The sequence below is a fragment of the Babylonia areolata genome, chromosome 8 (assembly GCF_041734735.1).
Source record: "Babylonia areolata isolate BAREFJ2019XMU chromosome 8, ASM4173473v1, whole genome shotgun sequence".
Taxonomy (NCBI): Eukaryota; Metazoa; Mollusca; class Gastropoda; order Neogastropoda; family Buccinidae; genus Babylonia; species Babylonia areolata.
In genome coordinates, this window is record NC_134883.1 from 15,016,726 (window position 1) to 15,040,436 (window position 23,711).

The 23,711-nt window shown below is 39.9% G+C and overlaps 1 protein-coding gene across 1 annotated transcript in view; it reads right to left on the minus strand.

The window, feature by feature from the left end:
• The window catches only part of LOC143284563 (exportin-T-like), a 30,767-nt gene extending 7,799 nt beyond the window's left edge, over window positions 1-22,968 (minus strand). Inside the window, exons 1-18 of the mRNA XM_076591352.1 lie at window positions 22,526-22,968; window positions 19,843-19,928; window positions 18,833-18,889; window positions 17,568-17,637; window positions 16,402-16,617; window positions 14,725-14,811; window positions 13,718-13,987; window positions 12,391-12,470; window positions 11,031-11,232; window positions 10,036-10,098; window positions 9,452-9,523; window positions 8,834-8,962; window positions 7,068-7,136; window positions 6,042-6,161; window positions 4,947-5,041; window positions 4,025-4,196; window positions 2,390-2,532; window positions 420-705 (exon numbers count right to left, since the gene is read on the minus strand). Of these exons, the coding sequence (XP_076447467.1) occupies window positions 420-705; window positions 2,390-2,532; window positions 4,025-4,196; window positions 4,947-5,041; window positions 6,042-6,161; window positions 7,068-7,136; window positions 8,834-8,962; window positions 9,452-9,523; window positions 10,036-10,098; window positions 11,031-11,232; window positions 12,391-12,470; window positions 13,718-13,987; window positions 14,725-14,811; window positions 16,402-16,617; window positions 17,568-17,637; window positions 18,833-18,889; window positions 19,843-19,928; window positions 22,526-22,591 (2,283 nt within the window). The 5' untranslated portion in view covers window positions 22,592-22,968. The remainder of the gene's footprint in view (window positions 1-419; window positions 706-2,389; window positions 2,533-4,024; window positions 4,197-4,946; window positions 5,042-6,041; window positions 6,162-7,067; window positions 7,137-8,833; window positions 8,963-9,451; window positions 9,524-10,035; window positions 10,099-11,030; window positions 11,233-12,390; window positions 12,471-13,717; window positions 13,988-14,724; window positions 14,812-16,401; window positions 16,618-17,567; window positions 17,638-18,832; window positions 18,890-19,842; window positions 19,929-22,525) is intronic.
• Window positions 22,969-23,711: the final 743 nt, after the last annotated feature.

Here is a 23,711-nt window from a genome sequence, read left to right on the forward strand (position 1 = left end):
AAGAACAGAAAGAACAGACCAGACCAGACCCTGTTCGTTACCTTGGACTTGATGATGAGCCGAGTTCTCTCTCTTTCTCGAAAACAAGTCCCCCCCCCCCTCCACTCCTGTTCCCTCCCCCCCCACCCACCCACACACACAAACTTCCCATCCAAGCAGCAGCAACAGGAAGAAGGAGAAAAAAAAAAAAGAACAGACCAGACCAGATCTCATTCGTTACCTTAAACTTCATGATGAGCTGAGTTCTCTCTGTTTCTCTAAAACAAGCTGCTCCCCCCCACTCCAACACATCCCCCCCCCCACACACACACACACAACCTTTACATCCAAGCAGTAACAACAGGAAGAAGGAACAAAAGAAGGAAAAAAAAAAAAAAAAGAACAGAACAGACCAGACCCCAGACCCCGCTGTCCGTTACCTTGAACTTCATGATGAGCTGGTTGATGAGGGGCATGAAGTCGGACAGGCTCTTGGCCTCTGGGTGGCTCAGCAGGTGGTTGAGGACCGGGGGGATGAAGGGCAGCACCTCGGCATCCAGGCACACCACCATGCGGTGCAGGTACTGCCGCACCCCGCCCTGCAGCTGACCGCGCTGCCAGGGGGCCTCCAGCGCCTTGCCGAACAGGTGCAGCAGCTGCATGAAGGCATCCTGGCAGCCGCACGCCTTCATCGTCTGCGAGAAGGAGAACCCCTTGCTGACGCGGCTGCACAAAGAGGGGGAGCACAGCTTTCAGCTTCAGTTTCTCAAGGAGGCGTCACTGCGTTTGGACAAATCCATATATGATAAACCACATCTGCTAGGCAGATGCCTGACCAGCCCCATAACCCACTGCACTTAGTCAAGACTTGAGTGTATGCACATATTTTGTGTACCTATCTGAGTGGATTTCTTCCACAAAATTTAGCCAGAGGACAATACTCTCGTTGCCATGGGTTCTTTTTCAGTGCACCAAGTCTGTGCTGCACATGGGACCTCATCTTATCGTCTCATCCGAACGACGCTCAGTTTGAGATTTCCAGTCAAACTTGGGAGAAAGGGTGAGTCGGGATCTGAACCCAGACCCTCATGAACTCTGTATTGGGAAAACACAGCACTGTATTACACAAGCCACCCACCAGGACAGCAGTGGTATGCAAAGAGGGAAAACACAGCACTGTATTACACAAGCCACCCACCAAGACAGCAGTGGTATGCAAAGAGGGAAAACACAGCATCGTATTACACAAGCCACCCACCAAGACAGCAGTGGTATGCAAAGAGGGAAACACAGCACTGTATTACACAAGCCACCCACCAAGACAGCAGTGGTATGCAAAGAGGGAAAACACAGCACTGTATTACACAAGCCACCCACCAAGACAGCAGTGGTATGCAAAGAGGGAAACACAGCACTGTATTACACAAGCCACCCACCAAGACAGCAGTGGTATGCAAAGAGGGAAAACACAGCATCGTATCACACAAGCCACCCACCAAGACAGCAGTGGTATGCAAAGAGGTGGAACACAGCATCCGTATTACACAAGCCACCCACCAAGAGGGCAGTGGTATGCAAAAAGGGAAAACACAGCACTGTATTACACAAGCCACCCACCAAGAGGGCAGTGGTATGCAAAGAGGGAAAACACAGCATCGTATCACACAAGCCACCCACCAAGACAGCAGTGGTATGCAAAGAGGGAAAACACAGCACTGTATTACACAAGCCACCCACCAAGACAGCAGTGGTATGCAAAGAGGGAAAACACAGCATCGTATCACACAAGCCACCCACCAAGACAGCAGTGGTATGCAAAGAGGGAAAACACAGCACCGTATCACACAAGCCACCCACCAAGACAGCAGTGGTATGCAAAGAGGGAAACACAGCATCGTATTACACAAGCCCCACCAAGACAGCAGTGGTATGCAAAGAGGGAAAACACAGCATCGTATTACACAAGCCACCCACCAAGACAGCAGTGGTATGCAAAGAGGTGGAACACAGCATCGGTATTACACAAGTCCCTATTGGGACAGCAGTGGTATGCAAAGAGGGAAAACACAGCATTGTATTACACAAGCCCCAATCAAAACAGTAGTGGTAAAGTATCATCAGATCAAGGCATTACTGGGACAGCAGATTCACAATACACAATAATAATAATAATCATTTGCTTCTATACAGGTCTATGGTACAAGCCAAAGTGAGCTCTGAGCGCTTCACAGATACATTTTGTTCCTTGGTGCTAGTCAAGTTTTATATAGAAAAACAATTCAAGATATTTTCAGACTCTGAATATTCTTCCAAGACTTATACAGCCCTGGAAATGGTTCTCTCATTTTCCCTCTAGATTTTTCCTGACTTCCCAGACTTCTATGCCATCTGGACAGCATGTGCCACTCACCTGGCCAGGCCCATGGCATCACAGATGCACTTGGCGTACGCCACTTGCCGGTCTTCAGCCACCTCCACGCACAGGGAGGCCAGCAGGCTTTCAAACCTGCTGGCGATAGGGGCCAGCAGGGACTTCATCAGCTCTTGCTTCTTCTGTAGACAGAAAACACCAGTTGTGCTTGTTCACACCTTTTTGCTCACTTGATCTCACACAAGTTCATACAAAACAGGGGCGACACTGAGGATTTCTGGGCGGGGCGGAGGGCAGGGGCGGGGGGGAGGGGGTTCAACCTGAACACTATTTTATTACCTTCACAATCACATGTAAAAGTGATCATAGTTGGCTAATTTCCAAATCTCTCAGTCTGTTTTCAGACTATAGACTGAAGAATCTCATGTCTGTTTACGATCAATTTTTCTTTTTCTGCAACTCCCACTTGAAATGGGTTTTTTTTCAGGTTAGACCATTTTCATCCAACCATGTATGCAGCATGAGGCTGTGAATGCTGAAAATGTTTGTATTGCAACAACCCACTGAACACTGACATAGATTACTGGGCCTTGTAACGAGCATATCTGATCTTCTGCATAATATGAAGTGGATAAGACATCAGTATGTCAACAGCTGACCATCCCCACCATACCCTGACACCAGGACCAAACCCAGGTCCCTCACACTGAAAGTCTAACATTTTGACCACTTGACTATAACAACTGTCTTGTGATCAATGATTTTCTGGGGAACTGATCAATGCAGCTCGCTGTTCTTTTTTTGTTTGTTTGTTAAAAAAAAAACCAACAACAAAAAAAACCCCAACAAGTTCTAAGTGTTCATGGTCAAATAGATACCTAACATGTAACAGCCCCACAGGCTGATCAGAGACACAGTGAGAGGACAGTGTATGCATGAGTAAAACTTTCCTAAACTGAAAACATGGAAAGCTAGACATGGATGAGAAGACTGACTTAACTCATTCTACCCCACGAGACCACTGCAGAAAAGACAGGGTGGTTCACTAAAACAGCAAAAATCAATGGAAATCAGTTGTTTTAATCAGTCAAACAAAGCTTTGTTTGCATGCTTCCGGAATCAGTAAACGGTTCAGTTTAGAGTGCCGACTGTACCAAGCAAGAATGAACGAAATTAGAATAGTGTGTTGGTACAAGAATATTCGTACCTGGTCCATAGAGGAAGTAATCATGATACAAGTTATCTTGTGTCTGCAGTAGAATGAGTTAAATCCCTGTGGAATCAGGGGACACAGACTTCCAAAGAGAAAATGTAGCACTATTACACAAACATACATATTTTTGGATTATGGAAAAGAAAAAACAAAACAAACAAAAAACCAAAGAAAACCCCAACCTTTTGATCAGATACAAAGAGTTCAGTATCTACCAAATTCAAAAACATGTCTTTCAGATACAAATTTCACCAGAAAGAATGAGTGAATGAGTGAGAGAGAAAGAGTGTGAGAGAGAATGAGTGAGAGAAGGAGAGAGAGAGCAAGTGGGAGGGTGTGTGTAATAGAGAGTGCGCACGTGTGCAGGTTTTTGTATGCGTATTTGTTGTGTGTGAGACTAGGTCCATGCATGTTTTTCTGTTGTCCTCAGACCAGTGCCAGCAAGGTGACTTTCTGCCTACCTCTACAGGAAGAGTGCTGGATATGATGAGGATGCTGGCTGCCTCATAGACAAACAGCTGGTCATCTGCCGACAAGAGGTGAGTCACTCCGTTGGCGCCGTCCGGGGAGTGCAGCACCAGCAAGGCTTGCATTTGGGTGAACACGTCAATCACGTATGGCAGGAGGTGGGCCCTGGGTTCAGGCACAACCACATTTCACATCAGATATAATATGAAAAAGAAAGTACACACATACATTTACACACACACAAATTTCTCTAACATCCATTCATAAGCACACACACACACACTGAATACATATACAGCCACAAACAATCTCTCTCACACACAGACACATTCACAACAATCTCTCTCTCACACAGACATAACAATCTCTCACTCACACACAGCGACAACAATCTCTCTCTCTCTCACACACAAACACACACACACGCACACTGAACACATATACAGCCACAAGCAATCTCTCTCTCACACACAGACACAAACTATCTCTCTCTCTCTCACAGACACAACAATCTGTCTCACACAGACAACACAGCGACAACAATCTCTCTCTCACACACACTGACAACAATCTCTCTCTCTCACACACACACACACACACACGCACACTCAACATATACACAGCCACAAACAATCTCTCTCTCCCACACAGACAAAAACACAACAATCTCTCTTTCTGTCTCACACACACACACTACAATCTCACACACACGCGCCCGCGCGCGCGCACGCACACACACACCCAACAATCTCCCTCTCTCACACAGACACAAAAATCTCTTTCACACACACAGACACAACACTCTCTCTCTCAAACAGACACAACAATCTCTCCAATCTCCCTCACACACAGACACAACAATGTCTCTCTCTCACACACAGATACAGGCAGAGTTCCCTTTTTTCAAGTCCTTACTTCAGGCTTTTGATGATGCGGGTGAAGAGGTATGAACATCGACTGCGCACTTTGGGAGAATTGTGATACAGACCTCGTTTGTCTAAAAAGGCTCTCTGAAACACAAACATAACACACACAACTTTGTAATTCATACTTCATCAGATGCCTAAGCATTCCATCAATCAAGTTTCCATTAATTTTGTTGTACTTTTTTAAAGTCAATGTCATAGCCACAACACGTACATAAAGACAACCAAAAACAAAAACCTATTATCTTTTCTACCACACTTCCTTTTTTTTCTTTCTTTTTATTTTTTAAATTCAGCAACATTATCACACTCAATACACATACGTCACCAGCAAAGAAAACAACTTTCACGATTATTTGTTTGCCAATTAGAGTATTTCAGACAGGAAATTGCATCTGAAAAGAAATATCAATCTGAAATTCATACATTCCACCATTCACAAGGTTGCTTTTTGTTGTTTTTTCTTGTGTTGTTGTTGTTGATATTTCTATTTATTAACATATACAGAAGAAAAAACCAACCAACCAACAAAAAGCAAATAAGTGAATAGAAAAAAAAAAGACACACAGCCATACAAATAGTGAATGCTCCTCAAAGACTGTGGACCCTTTCAAAAGGATCTGCACTAATAAATAAGTCAATTATTGAACTGATAAATAATCAATAACTCTGAGGTATCCCTACACATATGCTGGGTTTTCAATTAGTGTTCATCATTACTTTCAAAACAGAATACCAGCTTGATATCTAATGAAATAACTGCTTATTCAGAACCCTGCTACAGCATTGCTGTCCATCCTTATAATTATTAATGAAATTCAGGTTGGGTTTTGTTTTGTTTTTCACAGGATCTTCTCGTCAATTCATACTTCCTCACAAAAAAGAAAAAGAAAAGAAAGACACACACACACTGAACCTTCTCCATCACAAACATGGTCTGCAGACTAAGCCACTACAAGTGTCTCTCACCTGCAAAACCATGCACATTCAGCAATGGTTACAGCACATTCACAGGCTGCATCCAATATATATATATATATATATACATACAAGCAGTGACCACACACACACACACCCCACTTACCAAACACTCTGGAATGTACTCGGTCTCCACCTGGAAGAACCGGTCGTAGCGTACCACGGTTTCAAAGAACTGCAGCTGGACAACCGTGTGACCATGCTGACTCACTTGGCTGGTCATCAACTGCAAACAAATCATCAACTTCAGTGTCAAAATAACAACAATAACACCGACTTTATTATTTCGCTTTGTTTCTGGTGTCCCCTAAAAAAAAGAAAAAAAAAGAAAAGGAAAAGGATATTTGGTATGAAGTACTCAAAAAAACAACAACAAAAAAAACAAAAAACAAACCCAGAATAGTTTTTTCTTTATTTTCAAATTTCAAGTTGTAAAAATGTATTGTCATGTATAAAGAGTGGACTTTAAACTTTTATCAAGTGTAGGCCAAACCTGTAGATATGTTTTTTTGGGGGGGTTTTTTGGTTGTTTTTTTGTTTTTTTTTTCTCCAATCTGAGAAACACTTCAGCAGCTGATTTTTGTGAGTTACAAATGTTAGGTCTATATTATGTATATCTGGTTGTCTTCAGGTGTATTCTTCTATTATTCCAAAATCATACAAGTTTACAGTTTCTTACAGTAAACAATTCAAACTCAGGTTTATAGTAAATCGGTCAAAAATCCAAACAAAAGCCATAATCAGACAAACACCCCATGCCTGTCACCTCACTTGTAAGACAAATGAGAGAGAGAGAGAGAGAGAGAGAGAGAGAGAGAGAGAGAGAGAGAGAGAGAGAGAGAGGAGGTGGGGACCAGGGGCAGGAAGAAAGAGAGGTCATGAATGGTTCATACAATTCGTAACTTTTTTTTTTTTTTATTTCAAGTAAGGTCCCCTGAGCTCTTAGAGAGAAAGGGTGTTATACAAGAATACAGTTATTATTAGAAAATTATATGCATTACTATCATCATCATCATTATCATTACAGAGACACACACCATAACATCAGCTATAACCATGAGCCATGAAATTTGTTCTTCCACCCCTATGATGGACCCATGATGGAAATAAAAAAAACACCAGAACAACTCACCGTTCTCATCATATCTTGAAGCACCGACACCTTGGTGCTGTTTCCCGTGAAGTGCTGACCATGGGAGGCCTGGAAAATCAGTACAATGCAAGCTACAACAATACTCTGTTCTCTCTTAAAGAGAAACTGTTGACGTGTTTTGCTAGTAAAAGGTCGACATATAAAAAACAGCACAGGCATTTCATCCAAAATACAACACAAACTTTGATCATGCTCCAGTGTTGTCCAGAGTAAGAACACTGATTCATAATAAATGCATGTTTAGCATGGTATATGCTCATATAATACATTTTATGCTCATTGATAATGGTGTTGTTGGTTGTTGTTTTTTTCCAATCGATAAAGAAATGAAAAGAAAAAGAAATTGAAGGGGGGTAAACATGTCATGCACAGAATAATAAAACATGAGGCACATATTAAAAATAAAATACTCAATTTCATAATCACATATACGTAAGACATGCTTTATTGTTCACGTACACCTCATTCATAAAATGCAGCATGCTGAAACAAGAGCAGTAAATAAGCTTCAGTTTCAGTTTCAAGTAGCTAAAGGAGGCGACACTGCGTTCGGACAAATCCATATACGCTACACCACATCTGCCAAGCAGATGCCTGACCAGCAGCGTAACCCAACGCGCTTAGTCAGGCCTTGAGAGTAAATAAGCACAAACACTATTACTAATTTACTGTGCTGAACTCAGTTGGAGCTGCTGTCCCTTTCTTGTAGCTTCAAAATGTAACTGTGTGGAGTGACTGCCTAAAGGTAACGCGTCCGCCTAGGCAGTGAGAGAATCTGAGTGCGCTGGTTTGAATCACGGCTCAGCCGCCGATATTTTCTCCCCCTGCACTAGACCTTGAGTGGTGGTCTGGACGCTAGTCATTTGGATGAGACGATAAACTGAGGTCCCGTGTACAGCATGCACTTAAAAAGAACCCACGGCAACAAAAGGGTTGTTCCTGGCAAAATTCTTTAGAAAACCCTCCTTCCAGAGCACCCCAAATTTCACACAGAGAAATCTGTTGTGATAAAAAGAGAAATACAATACAATACATCATGGCCAGAAGTGTCATCTGTGAAAAGCTTTTGATGAGACAGCCATCAAATCCATCAAAACTAGACTGAAAAACCTTCAGTATCAGAAACACCATCAAACTCACTGTATCAAATATTTGTTTGAATAAGGCAAATAAAAGTAAAAAAAAAAATGAAACACAAGAAAAGCATATTTTGACACAAACATTACAGTATTTTCCTTTTTTTTTCAAGCCACAGGAATGAAAGCATGGAAACTCAAAAATACACATATGAAATTCAGAAGCCAAGCAGCAAATTAATGCTGTACTGTCAACAGAAAGAAAAGAAATAAATAGGGTTTTGTTTTTTTTTTGGGGGGGGGGGGGGGGGGGCAGGGGGGGCAATTTTTCTAAAATAACTTAATAAGAATACTTTTGAGCAATTTTTCTGAAATAGAGCTCAAAGACCTTAACAAGTACAAAAATCATTAAATATAAATTTGTTTTAAAAATTAACAGTATATGTTCATATAGCCCTCCATAAAGGGTCATGGCAAAGTTCTTCAGAAAAAAAACCCCAACTACCTTCATGGTGAAAAACAACAATTGCAAACAGGAGGCGTGGGGAAAAAAGAAAAAAAAAGAGGATGATGTTACACTGTGGTGATGGGCTCTCCCCAGGGAGTGTAGCCCAAATTTCAAGACAGTAATCTGCGGTGACAAAAACAGTAATACAGCACAGAACTCACGGGCACAGCTTCAGCAACTCCGTACAGTAAAGACACAGCCAGCTCCACGTCCCTGAAGTCAGCCTCCTTCCACTGCTTCAAGGTCTGGGTGACGATGTTGTGCACCATCGTCAGTACCAGGTCTGCATCCTGTAATGAGCCGGTGCACAGACAGTTACACAACTGTTAGATCTTTTTGAGCTGATGTGTATGCATCAAATTACAGAATTGAAGTGGGAGGATTTTGATCCCCTGAAAACACAGAGTGAGATGAAAGAGACATGTGCATGTATGTTTTTTTTTATATTTATTAAGACATCTTGCTATGGCGCATATTCTTAAAGCTCTATGCACTTTAATGTATGAGTACTCATAATGTATGCACACGTCATCGATGTGTAAGCATGAAAGGGCAAGACTGTGTGCCGTATCTCTGTGCTTGCCGCAAGTTTGGTTTCAGAGGTATCTATCAAAGGTAAGGTCAACTTAGTATGTTTGAAACTGCATGAGTCAGGGTCATTCATAAACCAGTCAACAGAAACTATCAATGTCTTTCTTTGCTCAACGCCCTCATTTGCCCCGACTCAATCTCACAAAGCCACACAGAGTACGTAAGGTAAGATGCAGAGGTGAACTCACCAGCTGAGCCAGATTGTTGAAGATGACTTTCAGTTGTTTCCTGTATTCATCAAACATGGCCTCATCCTCACCCTGCACACAGTCATCAGGTCTGGTCTGGATCTCTTGCCACTCAATATTGATTATCATATTTATCCAGTATCTGTTTCTCCTCAAAACTGATAATCATATTTTTCCACTATCTTTTTTTAGTACTCAGTATTATCATGTCTATCCACTACCTATATTCTACTTATATATGATTATCGTATCTATCCACCATCTATTTTCGACTCAAATTGGTAATCATATTTATCCACCATTTACTTTCTACTTGTTAGTGATGATCATATTTATCCATTATCTATTTTCTACTCAATGTTATTATCATATTCATCCACAATCAATTTTCCACTCAACAGTGATTACCATATTTATCCACAATCTATTTTCCACTCAATAGTGATTATCATATTTATCCATTATTTCCTACTCAATATTTTTTTTAAAAAGAAGAAGAAGAAAAAAAAAGAAGCACAAACAGCAAAGAAGTTCAAAATGTTACAGAATAGCAAAATACACATTAAAGAATAGCAATATCTTACATCTTGCTCGAAGTTGTAGGACTCGTCGTATTTCATCTTTTTCACCACGGTAAACAGCATACCCTGAAACACAAAGGAAGGAAGGTGAAAAGAAGAATACATTCCAGTTGTCTTTTTTTCCTATTTTGTATCTGTGTGTGTGTATGTGTGCGTGCGTGCATTCATGCTTGTGGGTGTGGGTGTGGGTGTGTGTCTCTGTGAGTCTGTGTGTCTGTATGCAAATAAGCACGGTTTTATATGCTCATCTTATGCTGGATCTCTTATTTTAGTGATCCATCACTACCATCAGCACAAAGTGTTGATCAGAAAATATCAATGCAATAACTGTGAATAATTATAGCATTAGCATTCAATTTCTTGGGCTTTTTTTTTTTTTTTTTTTTTTAAACCCGTATAAGTTGAAGTGACATGAAAATGTTTTGGCATTGTTAATTCTCCTTCACTGAGAAATTCTCTGTCACCTTTCTCGTTGCACAAAAGTGCCCAGTCTGTTAAATTTTCATTGACATTCTTAGGGTGTTTTTTTGTTGTTGTTGTTTTTTTATTTAACTTCATGTCGCTGGTATGCATACATTTTGTTGACAATGGAATCAATATCATAATATTAACAACTTTAAAGCAATGAACAACCTTTCAGTAATTTTTCTCAGGACAAGCTTAAACTTTTTAATACTACAGTACATTTTTGTTATTTTGTAATTCACCTGAACAAATTATAACCCATTCTTTTTCTTTCTTTTCTTTGAGGGGGTGGTGGGTGTTTGTAAGTTTGTCTCTTTTAGAAAAATCCCAGGAAGATCACTAGGCTGTGTATGGTTACAATCAGCAGTCTTGTAAAATTTCTGATAATGCTGCTGATCCTGAAGTTTTTTTGTGTTGTCATCTGTTAGTGGTTGTGGGTTTTTTTCCCCTCTCTTTTTGTCTCCTACACCCTAGCACCCTGAAAATTGGCTCAAGCCCTACACTAGCAACACACACACTTGTCATGACTCTACCTCCACATGGGTGCGCTGTGTGGGAGAGAGGGGTGAGCCCTTGGTCTTCAGCAAATTGATGTAGGCCGTGGCCATGTCCCCAGCTGCCGCCGAGACGTCGTCATCCTCATCAGCCAGGAAGCGCAGCATGTAAGGAATCTTAGTTTCCAGCGCTGCCAGCACCTTCGCCTGATCGTTGGGCGCGTTACCTGACCTATACAACCTGCAGGCATGAATACCCACACCCATGTGCATACTGCACACAGACACCAGACACTGAAGGGATGGAATCTGGTCTCATCAAAGGGCAGCATCTTGTAGCTGAACTGTTCACTCAAAAAGTCTTGCTTATCCCTTTTTACAAATGCAGTTGTGATCATATGTCATGCATGCACATTGTGTCTCTAAGTCTAACCGGTAGTATTTATCCTATATAGATCAAATATCTATTGCTAGACAGTGGAACACACCTTAGTCAGGTCTGGCAAGTGTACGCACGCATGTGTGTGTCTGTGTCTGGGGGGAGAGAGAGAGAGAGAAAGAGTACAGGGGAAAGGAAAGGAAAGGAGAAAGAGTAAGCACATTTGAAGTTGTTGACATGCTTCCTTCTTGATCACAAAAAAGAAAAAAAGAAAAAAAAAAGGTATTCGTTGTACATTACTTGTAGCACTGAAGTGTTTTGAATGCATTTTGATATTTTTCCTGCACCTGTAACAGGTTTTATTTGGAAACAAAGTTGCCTTGCCTTGCTTTGTCTTGGCTATCAGAGTACTTCTTTAGAGCTGACACTCTAGTTAACATTTCCTTACATCTATCACTTCCTTTTTACCCCTATACATGTATGAATGTCTTTATTATATGTATCTTTTATCAAAATACATCCAAGATAAGGCAAATGGAAGTTACTGCTTACCCCGTTATACATTTGAATCAAATAAAGCTAAAAACATTTTTTGACAATGAGTTTATTGTTCTTGTTAGTTTGGATAATAAGAATGGTCAATCTTCGGTATTTCTTTAAAAATAAACTAAATAAAACTTCAACCGATGCTTGTGTAATGAAGGCCAACACTGGTCACCAGTCATCAACAGTGTACTACGTGCTATCCTTTATCAAGACAACCCTCCATCCACCCTCCCCTAAACACAAGCCAGGACTACACCCCACTTTGGACAGCCAGGAACACCTGATAATCTCCATCCGGACAGACAGCCAGGACTTACCCTCTCGAACAACACAACTTTCACCGAACCAAGACAGAAACCCTTAACTACTTTGTGATGTAATCTGAACAAATTAGCATACAGCTATGCACATGTAAGCACAGATACACTGAGGCACACGCACACACACCTTTACACACATCATACAGTGACTCACTTATTCCAGCTGTCTATGAGGGCCAACCCAATGCCAGACATCAGCTTGGACAGTTTAGCAAGGAAGTCACTTTCCTCATCCTGAAAACATCAAATATGAAACACTTGTTTATATTTCTTCCCGCAACAGACCCATGACTTTCTGAATCTTACATGAAAGGGTAAGAAATTTTGTTCCCAAGAAAAAAAAAAAAAAACCCATTTGTATAAAAGGTCAAAGGTCCCTTAGGCTTTTTGGCCTTCAGGATAGAGAATTCATACATAAGCACTGTGTCTACAGCTCAGCATCAGAAGGCCGGGCCAAATCCTTTTCTTCTGCCATTTTAACCTTCCCCAACCACAGTCAGGTACCTATTCAACCTAGAATGAGGAAAACTGGAGTGAAGTGGCTTTCCCAAGGACACAACACTATTCAAAAAAGGAACCTCAAACCCGGATTATTGGTGAATAATGGATCAGAAGTCTGACCCATAAACATTCTGCCATGGCACCTCTAACTTGTAGAACTTCATCTAACTATAAATTAAAATACAACATAAAAATAACATAATTCTATTTTCTAATACTGCATAAAAAACTCATTATTCTCTTTATTCTTTTTTATCTACTTCCCCCCCCCCCCACACCCCCCCCCCTACCCCCACATATTAGTCAAAGATTTGAAACAAATCATTCAAGATTTCAGACAGACACTACCATGGTGCCCACCACAGTGGAGTGATGGCCCAGTGGTAATGTGCCTGCCTTGGGAGCAAGAGAATCTGAGGGTACGGGATCGAATCCCACATTCACCACAATATTCTCCCCCTTCTCTAGACCTTGAACAGTGTTCTAGACACTTGTCACTCGGATCAAATTGATAAGCCGAGATCTTTTGCACAACAAGCACTTAACACATGCAAAAAGACCCCAGAGCAATATTCTAATGGACAATCCACTCTAATATATGAAAGTGCTTGTGCATGACAGACACCTGAATGACTAACACAAAAGAAGAGCAACTAAAGGCAGCTGTCAGTTCTTCCTAGGCAGCCAGCCTGTTGTGCAAATGACTCCATGTCTGTAAAGCACAGAATTAATTTTGGTCTCTGACCAAACATAGATGTTATATAAAAGTAAATAATAATAATAACAATAATAATAATTATCACAATAGCACACTGACCCAGTTGTGGCTGTGTATTGGGGACTTAAAATGAATGGCATGGGAGTATTGCCACTAAAATGGTGTGGGGTGAAGGAACAGAGAAAGAAAAACAATAATGATTTAAAAAAAAAAAAAAAGAAGAATAAATAAATAAATAAATAAATAAAAACACCACACTGACCTCAGCGGGGCTGAGGACGTTGTTCTTGTCGAGGACAGTGAAGAAGGACTCCACCATCTGCAGCTTGGCGGTGGGCTCCATGCCTTTGCTCAGCACCTCGTAGATGCAGTCGCAGCAGGACTCCCGCAGCAGGGGCTTGGACAGGAAGCGCAGCAGGGCCGACACGTAGGGGTCGTTGGCTACCAGGGAGATGTCGATCCACGACACAAAGCGCCCCACCACGTCCAGGCACTGACACACCACTTCCGGCTGGCTGTCCTCGTACACCGTCTGCAGTGCAACAACACAGGGTCAGGGGGTGTACCCGCTACATCAGTGTCAGGAGAGTTTCCTCTGAAAATCGGCTGGGGTCCAGGGGCTGCCTTAGGCCCTTGGTGGGGTGCAGGGGCAATGCCTCCACCCAAAAACGAAATTATTGATTTTTTAGGAGGTTTGGGGGGCCTCTCCTGAAAGCTAAAACAATGTCACTATATACCTGAAAAACTGCACCGGGCTCAAAACGAAAACTGATCCAGGCTTGAAACAGACTGGACAAAAAATAAAACGTAATCATCATTTTTTTCCCCTCTGAAAAAAATTTGTTCCCTCTAAAATCAACTGCTCTTCCACTTAAAACAGCAGATCCCCAGCCTACTAATAAAGGTTTAATAATAATGTCTGATCATTTAATTGTCCCATTAACGTTTTCATCAGCAGGGTCATTGTTCGTTATGTTTCTTGATCAGTTCAGACATCAACATGTGACAAACTTCAGTGTCAAGCCCATCCTCCCCAAATAACCTGTTCAATCGAAACATGGCCATAACAGGAGAGTTTTTGATTGTAACATACTGATACAGAGTGAAAATACTGTGTTCATTTTGATCATAGCTGATTAACAACTTTGGACTTGACCTGGAAAAAAACATTGTTGACCACGTTCAGTTTGGTGTGAAGATTATAAATGTTCTGTCACATTTGGGAGAGTCACAACATTTCTCCTATCGCTGTCCCATTCCAATACCTACCATGATGTGCAGCCAGGACGCCGCCAGTGAAGCCACACAGCTTTCTCTCATGTGGTCTTTGATAGATGTGTTCCTGGTGGATGTCTTCTGAAACAGAATGCCACCATCATCACATGGTCAAGTATTCTCTACTGTTTGGATACACTTTCTTTGTCAAAGCATGTTAATCATAAGGGGCACTCCTTTAAAAAAAATTTTTTAAAGACTTTTATTGATACATAATAATCATGAAGGCATTATATTTTCAGACTTTTATCATTACTGATGTATGATAATCATTGAGGACATTACAATTTTCAGACATTTATTCACAAATGCACAATAACTCGCTTTCTTGCTTTCCTCCATGTAATACATGCACTGTATTTTCACATTTCAAGAACTGACCCTCAATTTTTCAGCCAGATACCTTGATTTTATGAAGAAAAGTACACGGAGAAAAGAACACCTCCAAAGGGAAGCTCTGAACAAGACCAGCATCGTGGTGTGTTTCTTTCACACTAGTTAAGTGAGGTTCTCGCATAACAAGCTTGGATGGTGTGTTTCTTTTTTCCACCTCACAGCTAGAGTGGCAAGGTTATCCTCACTAGTCATGACAAGATAACATTCAGAGCAACTATGCCCCGAGGCAAAGAGAACATCTACTTCCAGTCTCACGCCCATTTCTTTGTGCACATTTTTCTCATCCTCGCCACTCGCTCTCTCGGCTCTAGCATGCAAGTGCACTCACGAATGAGAAGCTCACCTCCTCGATGACAACTATATAGTTGAGAGTAATAACACAAAACATCGAGTGACAGGACTGTATGGGACATGGGCAGGTCATGGTTTAGAGAGTGTAAGGGGTTTGTGGGGAAAGGGGGGTGGGGTGGGGGGCTATATAAAAGAAAAACCCTTGCAGTAACTCACATTCTTGTCAAGCTAAACTGTGAGTCAGTCTTGCTGGTTATGTATTAATACTGCATATCTACATTCTGATTGTATAACAAAGACAAATACAATGAAGACGAATCCTGCATTGATGCTAACTCATAATTACATACACCCAGTCATCACTGAATGTTATTATCAGTGGTGATGATCTCATTAAATGCGACGCCGCACGCAAAAATCATGGATAAGTCGCTGGAGTAAATTTCACGCAACACGCTGTGAAAGTGACAAGTGGTGAAAATATCAAATTTGAGTTTTTTGGTTATTCAGATTCTATGATTCTTTTTCTATTAAATTTCCAAGTATATAAAGAAATATAAAGTATTAGTGCTTTATTTTGATGTTTTCCCGTTGGGAACTGGTGATCAAGAGTGGGAAACAGCGAACTCGTTTGCCCCAATTTTCTCAGAAGTATGTTTGTGATCATCACGAGACTCAAATGCATGTATCTCAGAAACTAATAAAGATACTTGAATTCTGTTTTCTGTGTGTTATTCAGAATTCTCTCTACTTTCAGATAAAAGATAATATCAATTTGTGAATTCTGACCATTATCCATGATTTTCGCATGCACCATCACAAATGTCAAATGCTACTGATTCATTATGTGTTGTATGTGAATTGTTGATCTGTGTTGTACTGAAGGGAACTGAACCTTCTGTGCAAGGAAAATAAAAAAAATAAAATGAAATAAAACAAAACAAAATGAAATATGATAGAATAAAACAAAATAAAGAACCTCACCTCCTTGTGGACGATCTCCCTGTCGACCACCTCCTGGTCGATGGCCTGCAGCACGCGGAGGTAGAGGTCCACGGCACGGTGCCCCTGGTTGACCAGGCCCAGCAGGTCCTCAAAGAAGGAGGGCCAGCGTGACGGGTAGTCCACCACAAAGGCCAGGGACACCACCTGGGCCAGCTTGTTCAGCATGAAGCTGGCTTCACGGCCACCCTCCCCACCCTGCAGGGGAAAAAAGGCAAAGCCATTTCTGATTCTTGATCTTATTCTTGCTGCTTAATCAGTTAATGTATACCATTTTATAGTCCAGCTAACTGCACAGGGCCATATCAGGACTGACAAACCATACAAATGCTCAACCGCGTCAACACAAAACTATCACATCTACAAAAAAAAATACAAAAAAAACTCCCACACTAATACAAACCCATGAAACACAGTTAATGACACAGTGACAGTATCCCAACCATTTAGCTCCATATGGCAAATAAGACTAGGCCATGCTGAGGACACCAGCCATTCAGCTTAATTTATCATCCCCAGGTTACAAAAAATCATAAAAAAGGAAAAAACAATCTTCAAAGCCAAACAAAAAATACATAAAATAGGCCATATAGAAAAATAACACAGCAGAATGGGCAGCTAGTGCCCATCCCAGTGTTTACATCTCACTACCTAATTGTCAGAGCAAAACAGCACAGATAGTACATCACAGACTGCAGAAAAGAGAAAAAAGTGTCAAGTGTCAACAGAAAGGGGAATGGACAAGGGAGGCAGAAAAAGGAGACAACAGTGAAGAAAGAAAAAAGGCAGAAACAAAGAGGGTGATAGAAAAGAGGAAATATCTAGCACAGAATTTCCAAACACGCATTCAAACATGAATGCATACACACCACATGCCCATTAGTATGAAAATAAGAGGAAACAAACGCATACTCATACATGCAGGCATGCGTGCACACCACATGTCCATGTCCTGATGATGGAAAATATACCTGTTGTATATATTTACTTTAAACATACGTCATCTTCATCTAATGATATAAGGATTCCATTCATCTTGAATCCAACAGCAAACACAGGAAAAAAATCAAAATAAATGGCAAACTGATGTTCCGTTGATAGTCTGTTAATCACTACAAAGTAAAAAATCAGAATCAGGGGCCACCTACCGATTGCTGTAGACAGGACACGAGGAAAGCACGAAGGGTGCTCTGCTCTTCAGTGCAGGCTTGATGGTACCTGCCATTACACAACCCACACGCTTACGGTCAATGCTTATCACAAGGCTAGTTATGGGCATATCAAGACTATCCTTTGGCAAACTCTTCACTGTCATCATCATTATCCTTTGTAGCTGCAATCTATGTATTGCAGTTTGTTTTTTGTTCTGTCATTTTTTTTGTTTTTGTGCATACTTTTTGTGCATACTTTTCAAAATTTTAAGAATAATATCTATAATAATAGTAATGATGATAATAACAATGATAATAAGAATAACAATAATAATAAAATGATCACAATAAAAACAATTATTATCATAATAATTAATATGAATATGTGCAATTATATAGTGCTTACCCTGCCGCTTTTAGCCATCAAATAATGCATATGGTCTGAATCAATGAGGTACAGAAGAAAAAGATATAAACTGAAATATTAATTGATCAAACATGTTTCAAGATTAGATCTGAAATGTGAAAGATTTAATAGCTGAACAGTGTCTGATAATCTCCGGTAGAGATTTCCAGAACTAAGGACTATGGAATGTAAATGTTCAGAAACCACAGGATTTGCTTCTTTATTTATTTTTGTAATATTTGCGCAAACATCTTTACCATTTTCCTTCTGGTTCTTGCAGTCAATGACCTAACCATCCTATCATAAACAGAAATCACAGGTGTTTTTGCTTTTCTTCTTGGATGGTGGGGGGAAGGGGGGGGGGGTTGTTATCTATCTGTTGTTCTGTTCACTGTCTTTTTTTCTTTTCTTGAGAGTGAGAAACAAAATTTAAGTATTGTCTGTTTTATTTTGAATATTCCCAATATTCCCTATTTCAATTATACTTTCTGTAAAAACAACAACAAAACAACCCTTAACAGCATGATACAGTTCATCAATATTCCTTCATCAGTTTCTGCAAACATTGCACTCAGAAACTTTTTAGACCACCAACCAATGTCAAGTGACCTGATTTTTTTTTTTTTTTTTTTCCTTTTTTTCTTTTTAATCAGATTGGGCAGGTTAGATCTGTGACATTAAACCAGTAAATAACACACAATACAAAAATTCAATGGAAAAATTTGTCAGTTAGCTTTCCGGAAATCATGGCAAATTTATGCTAATTACAGTATCTGAGCTCTGTTAAACAAGCACTGAAACAAAAATGAAAATATATGAATAATGAAGGTTGTCTCAATGAAGGCTTTATTCTTACCTTGTTCTCAGAAAGTGTTCACAAACTTTTAAAAAGGAGAACCTTGCATGATCATTCCTGAAATATAAAAGAGAAAAATGAAATGTCAGATCAGATTTTCAAAGCAGGATTGTGCATGTGAGTGACAATCTATACTCATAATCCATCAAGTCATATAATTATGATAATTTGGTGTAAATACAATAATGCATCCAATTATGTGCATACATATGTGTGTGCATTAGATTTGTACTCTCATGCCTATCCTTTGTTTTGTGACAAGGTAATTAGTACAGTCATATTTGTGTCCTCAAATCTTCATATTGTCTTATCTAAACTACCTCATTCGTATCCTATTCTTAGTCTCAAAATTGCATTCATCTAATTATGAGTCCAAAGAAGATGGGTTTTTCCCTCTTCAATATCTTTTCCCCCTTCACAAGAATAATTTGTAGAACTCAGTAGTAGTAGTCTTCAATTTTACCTCTCATTTTGAAAGGAATCGTTATCTTTACTTATCATTATAAAACAAGAAAACCAAAACTATGTGCATGTGTGACTGCGTGTGTCAGTGTGAGTCTGTGCGTGTGCTTGTATATGATGAATTTGTCTACTTCACATAAGCATGTGTGTAAAGCATGTCATTTGCATTCCTCACAAATTCACACAAATCATTTGTGACTAAATATTACACTGTAATTTCTATTATTTCTCATGTACCTTCTCACCCTTTGTCTCCAAACTTTAGTCTGATTTAACGATGAACAAATAAGGGTCCAAAGAAACCAGGATTAGGCATGGGTATCCTTTCCCTGAGTCAACTGAACAAACTGATAACTTCCACTTAACCTTACTTTACTCAACTCAAGTTTACTGTCACAGTTTCCTCTCACCCCCTGCCTACTGCTCCACCCCTTCCACCCGCCCTTACTTTACTTCCTTCACTACTGTCTCTCTCACTCTGTCTCACACACACATACATGTGCATGCATGCATGTATACATACACACTGTTTTTGTACCAATACTCACCCCTTGAATGAATCTGAGGTGTATGCATGTGCACACAATTTCCATCCATCTGCTGAGTTTTTCAGTTCTTCAAAGTGGTGCATAGCCTGTACAAAAAGTTTGACACAATTTACTTTGCTTAAAATTAAAACAATAATGAAACTGCAGCTACCAGCAACACTGAACAGTGAAGACAATGTTATATATCAAATTACTACAAATAGCATGATACTATTGTTACTCAATTTTACTTACTACTGCGTTCTGAATTTCATGAAGGAGCAGTATGAAAAGTAAATTATTCAAATAATATCAAATTTTGCATGCTTTCATTTTATATGTGATACTGAAAATGTATGTTAAAAAAAATTCCCCGACTGATTGAGTGACCAATTTTAAATAACCATATAAAATGAAGATATCACAATTAGTATTTCACCGTTTTCTAAAGTAACTTACATGTTTTCAAGGCTCCATGCAGATCAGTGCAAATACTATTCCCATACTTTTCAACAGAAAAGAGAAGTTTCAATTCAGGAAACATTTTATCCACAAAGAAGAGAGTGAATGGTGTCTTTTTTGTTATATATATATATAATTAAATTATAATCTATTTGTATTTGTATTTCTTTTTATCACAACAGATTTCTCTGTGTGAAATTCAGGTTGCTCTCCCCAGGGAGAGCACGCTGGTACACTACAGCGCCACCCATTTAAAAAAAATTTTTCCTGTGTGCAGGTTTATTTGTTTTTCTTATCAAAGTGGATTTTTCTACAGAATTTTGCCAGGAACAATCCTTTTGTTGCCGTGGGTTCTTTTACATGCGCTAAGTGCATGCTGCACACGGGACCTCGGTTTATCATCTCATCCAAATGACTAGTGTCCAGACCACCACTTAAGGTCTAGTGGAGGGGGAGAAAATATCGGCAGCTGAGCCGTGATTTGAACCAGTGCGCTCAGATTCTCTCGTTTCCTAGGCAGATGCATTACCTCTAGGCCATCACTCCACTACTGCTCATGTACAACTGATGCCTCAAATTTCTAATTAATCTGAAATATTTTTGTCTACAGCTATTAACTGTACAATTTAGTTATATATACACAGAGCTTTTCTCAACCATCTTTTTCTTAGTTTCCAAGATTTTAAGAAATCAAACTACTGTTAAATCAAACTTATTATTGTTTATACAGAGTAGAATAAATGCAAAACAATAAACATATGAAAATTCACACACACACACACACACACACACACACACACAGTGGCAAGGTCATATACAAGCTAGTCATTTTTTTCAGTAAATAAATATACAAAATTAAAATAAAAGCAGAACAAAAATCAAACAACTAAAAACCTTGTGTGAAAACCAACTGACCACTTATTAATATAGAACCAACTGCAGATCTAAGTTCATTCACTATCTTCAAACCACTATCGCCACCTCACTCAACCCTAAAAATCTACACTGTCACATGTGTGAAAGTACTGGAATGAATAACATTACATCATAATATATAACATCAAACGATCAATGCACAGTTCCTTTGACAGACATTGGAGTTTTGGACTGTAGGTTGCTGAGAGTAATTCAACACGAAAACACGTGTACTCTTCATCTCAGATGTCCGTGAAAAGGCTGAACTTGAACTGGAATCAGACGTCTGAGGCCAGTGAAGGCCTGTTCATTTTTCAATTAGACACAGTATACCAGCATGCATGGCCTAATGATAGCATACTGGATCATAAATACATGTACTTGGAGAGTTGGCCCAATGAGCGTCTAACCTAGTCTTGAAAGATGACATGATTGGGGCAGTCTCATCATCATCATCATCATCCGTAGAGTGTCCACAATCATCAAGCTGATTATTCTGACGGTTTTAAAGGGGGCGGGGGGTTATAAAAAAATATAAAATTAAAAAAATTTAAAAACACACACACTACTGTTGGAATTTACGAGCTCCCAATGTGAACATGCCAGGGGACGCAGTTCCTACCACAGCCTCGGTCAATGTATTGTTCCACTCAGAGATGGTTCGCAGGAGGAACGAGTAAATCCAGTAGTCCCGTACGTAGACACTGAAGTCTAGCAAGCTGCCTTGAATGTGCTCTTCTGTCCCTCTTCTTAGGTGCTCTCAACTTCGGTTCCTGGGATTTACTGAGTTTGCCAAAATCCACCTGGACCATGTTGTTAATGATTTTGTACATGATGGTGAGCCTTGTGATCTTATGTTGGCTTTGCACTTTTGTAGGGATGTCCATCCGAGGTGGTGTAACATGTCGGTGACGCTGGTCGTTCTTTTGTAACGATTTAAAACGAAACGTGCTGATCTTCATTGCACAGCCTCAATTTTTATGATCTGTCCTTCTTTGTCTCAACACTGCCTGGCAAACCATTCCATTTATTAACGACTCACTCAGTAAAGAAGGAAATGCGTACTTTCGGTCTACAATGTGATTTATTTAGCATTAAACTATTACCTCTTCTGTCCCTACTTACAGCTAATTTATCAAAAAAAATTATCTAAAGAAATTTTTTGGGATGAGTGAGGTGGTGATAGTGTTTTGAAGATAGTGAATGAACTTAGATCTGCAGTTGGTTCTACAATAAGTGGTCAGTTGGTTTTCATAAAAACATAAACGATATCAAATCAAATATGAATAAAATGTTTGTTTATCGAAAGTTAGTATCAGTTACTTACCTGAGCACGTACTTGTGGGTCGGGATCACTCACTGATCCCAACCCCTGCAAGGCCATGTCATCCATTTTTCGGCAACGTGATCACAGCACGTGTTTTAATCAACCGTCTCACCTCACAGTAACGAATATAAAACCACTAAGACAGCACGTGGATGTCTTCACAACTTTCACCTAGATCTTGAAAACTATTATTTCTCCCTTGAAGCGTTGTTTGTATGAATCCAAAACACGCATACGGCGACCAAGTCGCCAACAATAAAAAACATTCAGACCATCAGTTGAATGGGACGGGAAAAATAACTGTAAGCCAGAGTATGCGACTGAGAAGCTCACTGTATCAAGTCAAAGTAACACTGTCTGTCACTGATGTTTACGTTTTCGCACGATGATGAGGAAACAGCTTGCAAACGCAACAAATTGCACTGGTTCTGAGCCACGTTTCGTCATTTGTCGGTGAGCCACGCGCTTGACTTTAACGGAACACAACGTGAATGACTTTTTGCAGGAATATGTCCCATCTTTCGAAAACACCTGTTTATGTGCAATGTGTTGTTGAATACTGTGTTTCCGATCGCCGACGGATGAAATTAATAGAAATTAAAGACAAACAAACTTTTTGTATAAATACATGGACATAGAAAGCAGACAACACGTAACTGATGGAACACATGAAGCATTTGGTGAATGCACTGATCATTGAAAATGCATGGTGGATATCAATATTGTCATGCCGTTGTATGTGGAAGGGTATGACTATTTTCCTTTTGTAACAGGGTCGGGGTGTTCTGTTCGTTTTTGTCCGTCATAATATTCGTTTGAACATTCATTATTGATATGCTTCTTTCATTCATACAAAAGCAAGCAGTTTTGTTGGTTTTTAAATTTTTTGCTGCTTTATTTATCCTTGCCATGAAGACCAGCAGTGTACCAGACACTAACTGTGTATATGATTAGCAAATCAAGCTTCATTTCAGTATTGGGCAATTAACACATATTTTGAATCAACAAACAACACTGTTTAAAAAATGGTTTTGGAAATTAAGATATTGCATGTCACATGTATGCATGCATTTGTGATGCAACTTGCAAGCAAGTCTGTCTGCACGTTCAAGTGTGTGGGGGAAGGGGGAGAGGGTGAAGGAACATATGTATGCATATATGTAATGATGAATGGATGTCTGTATGT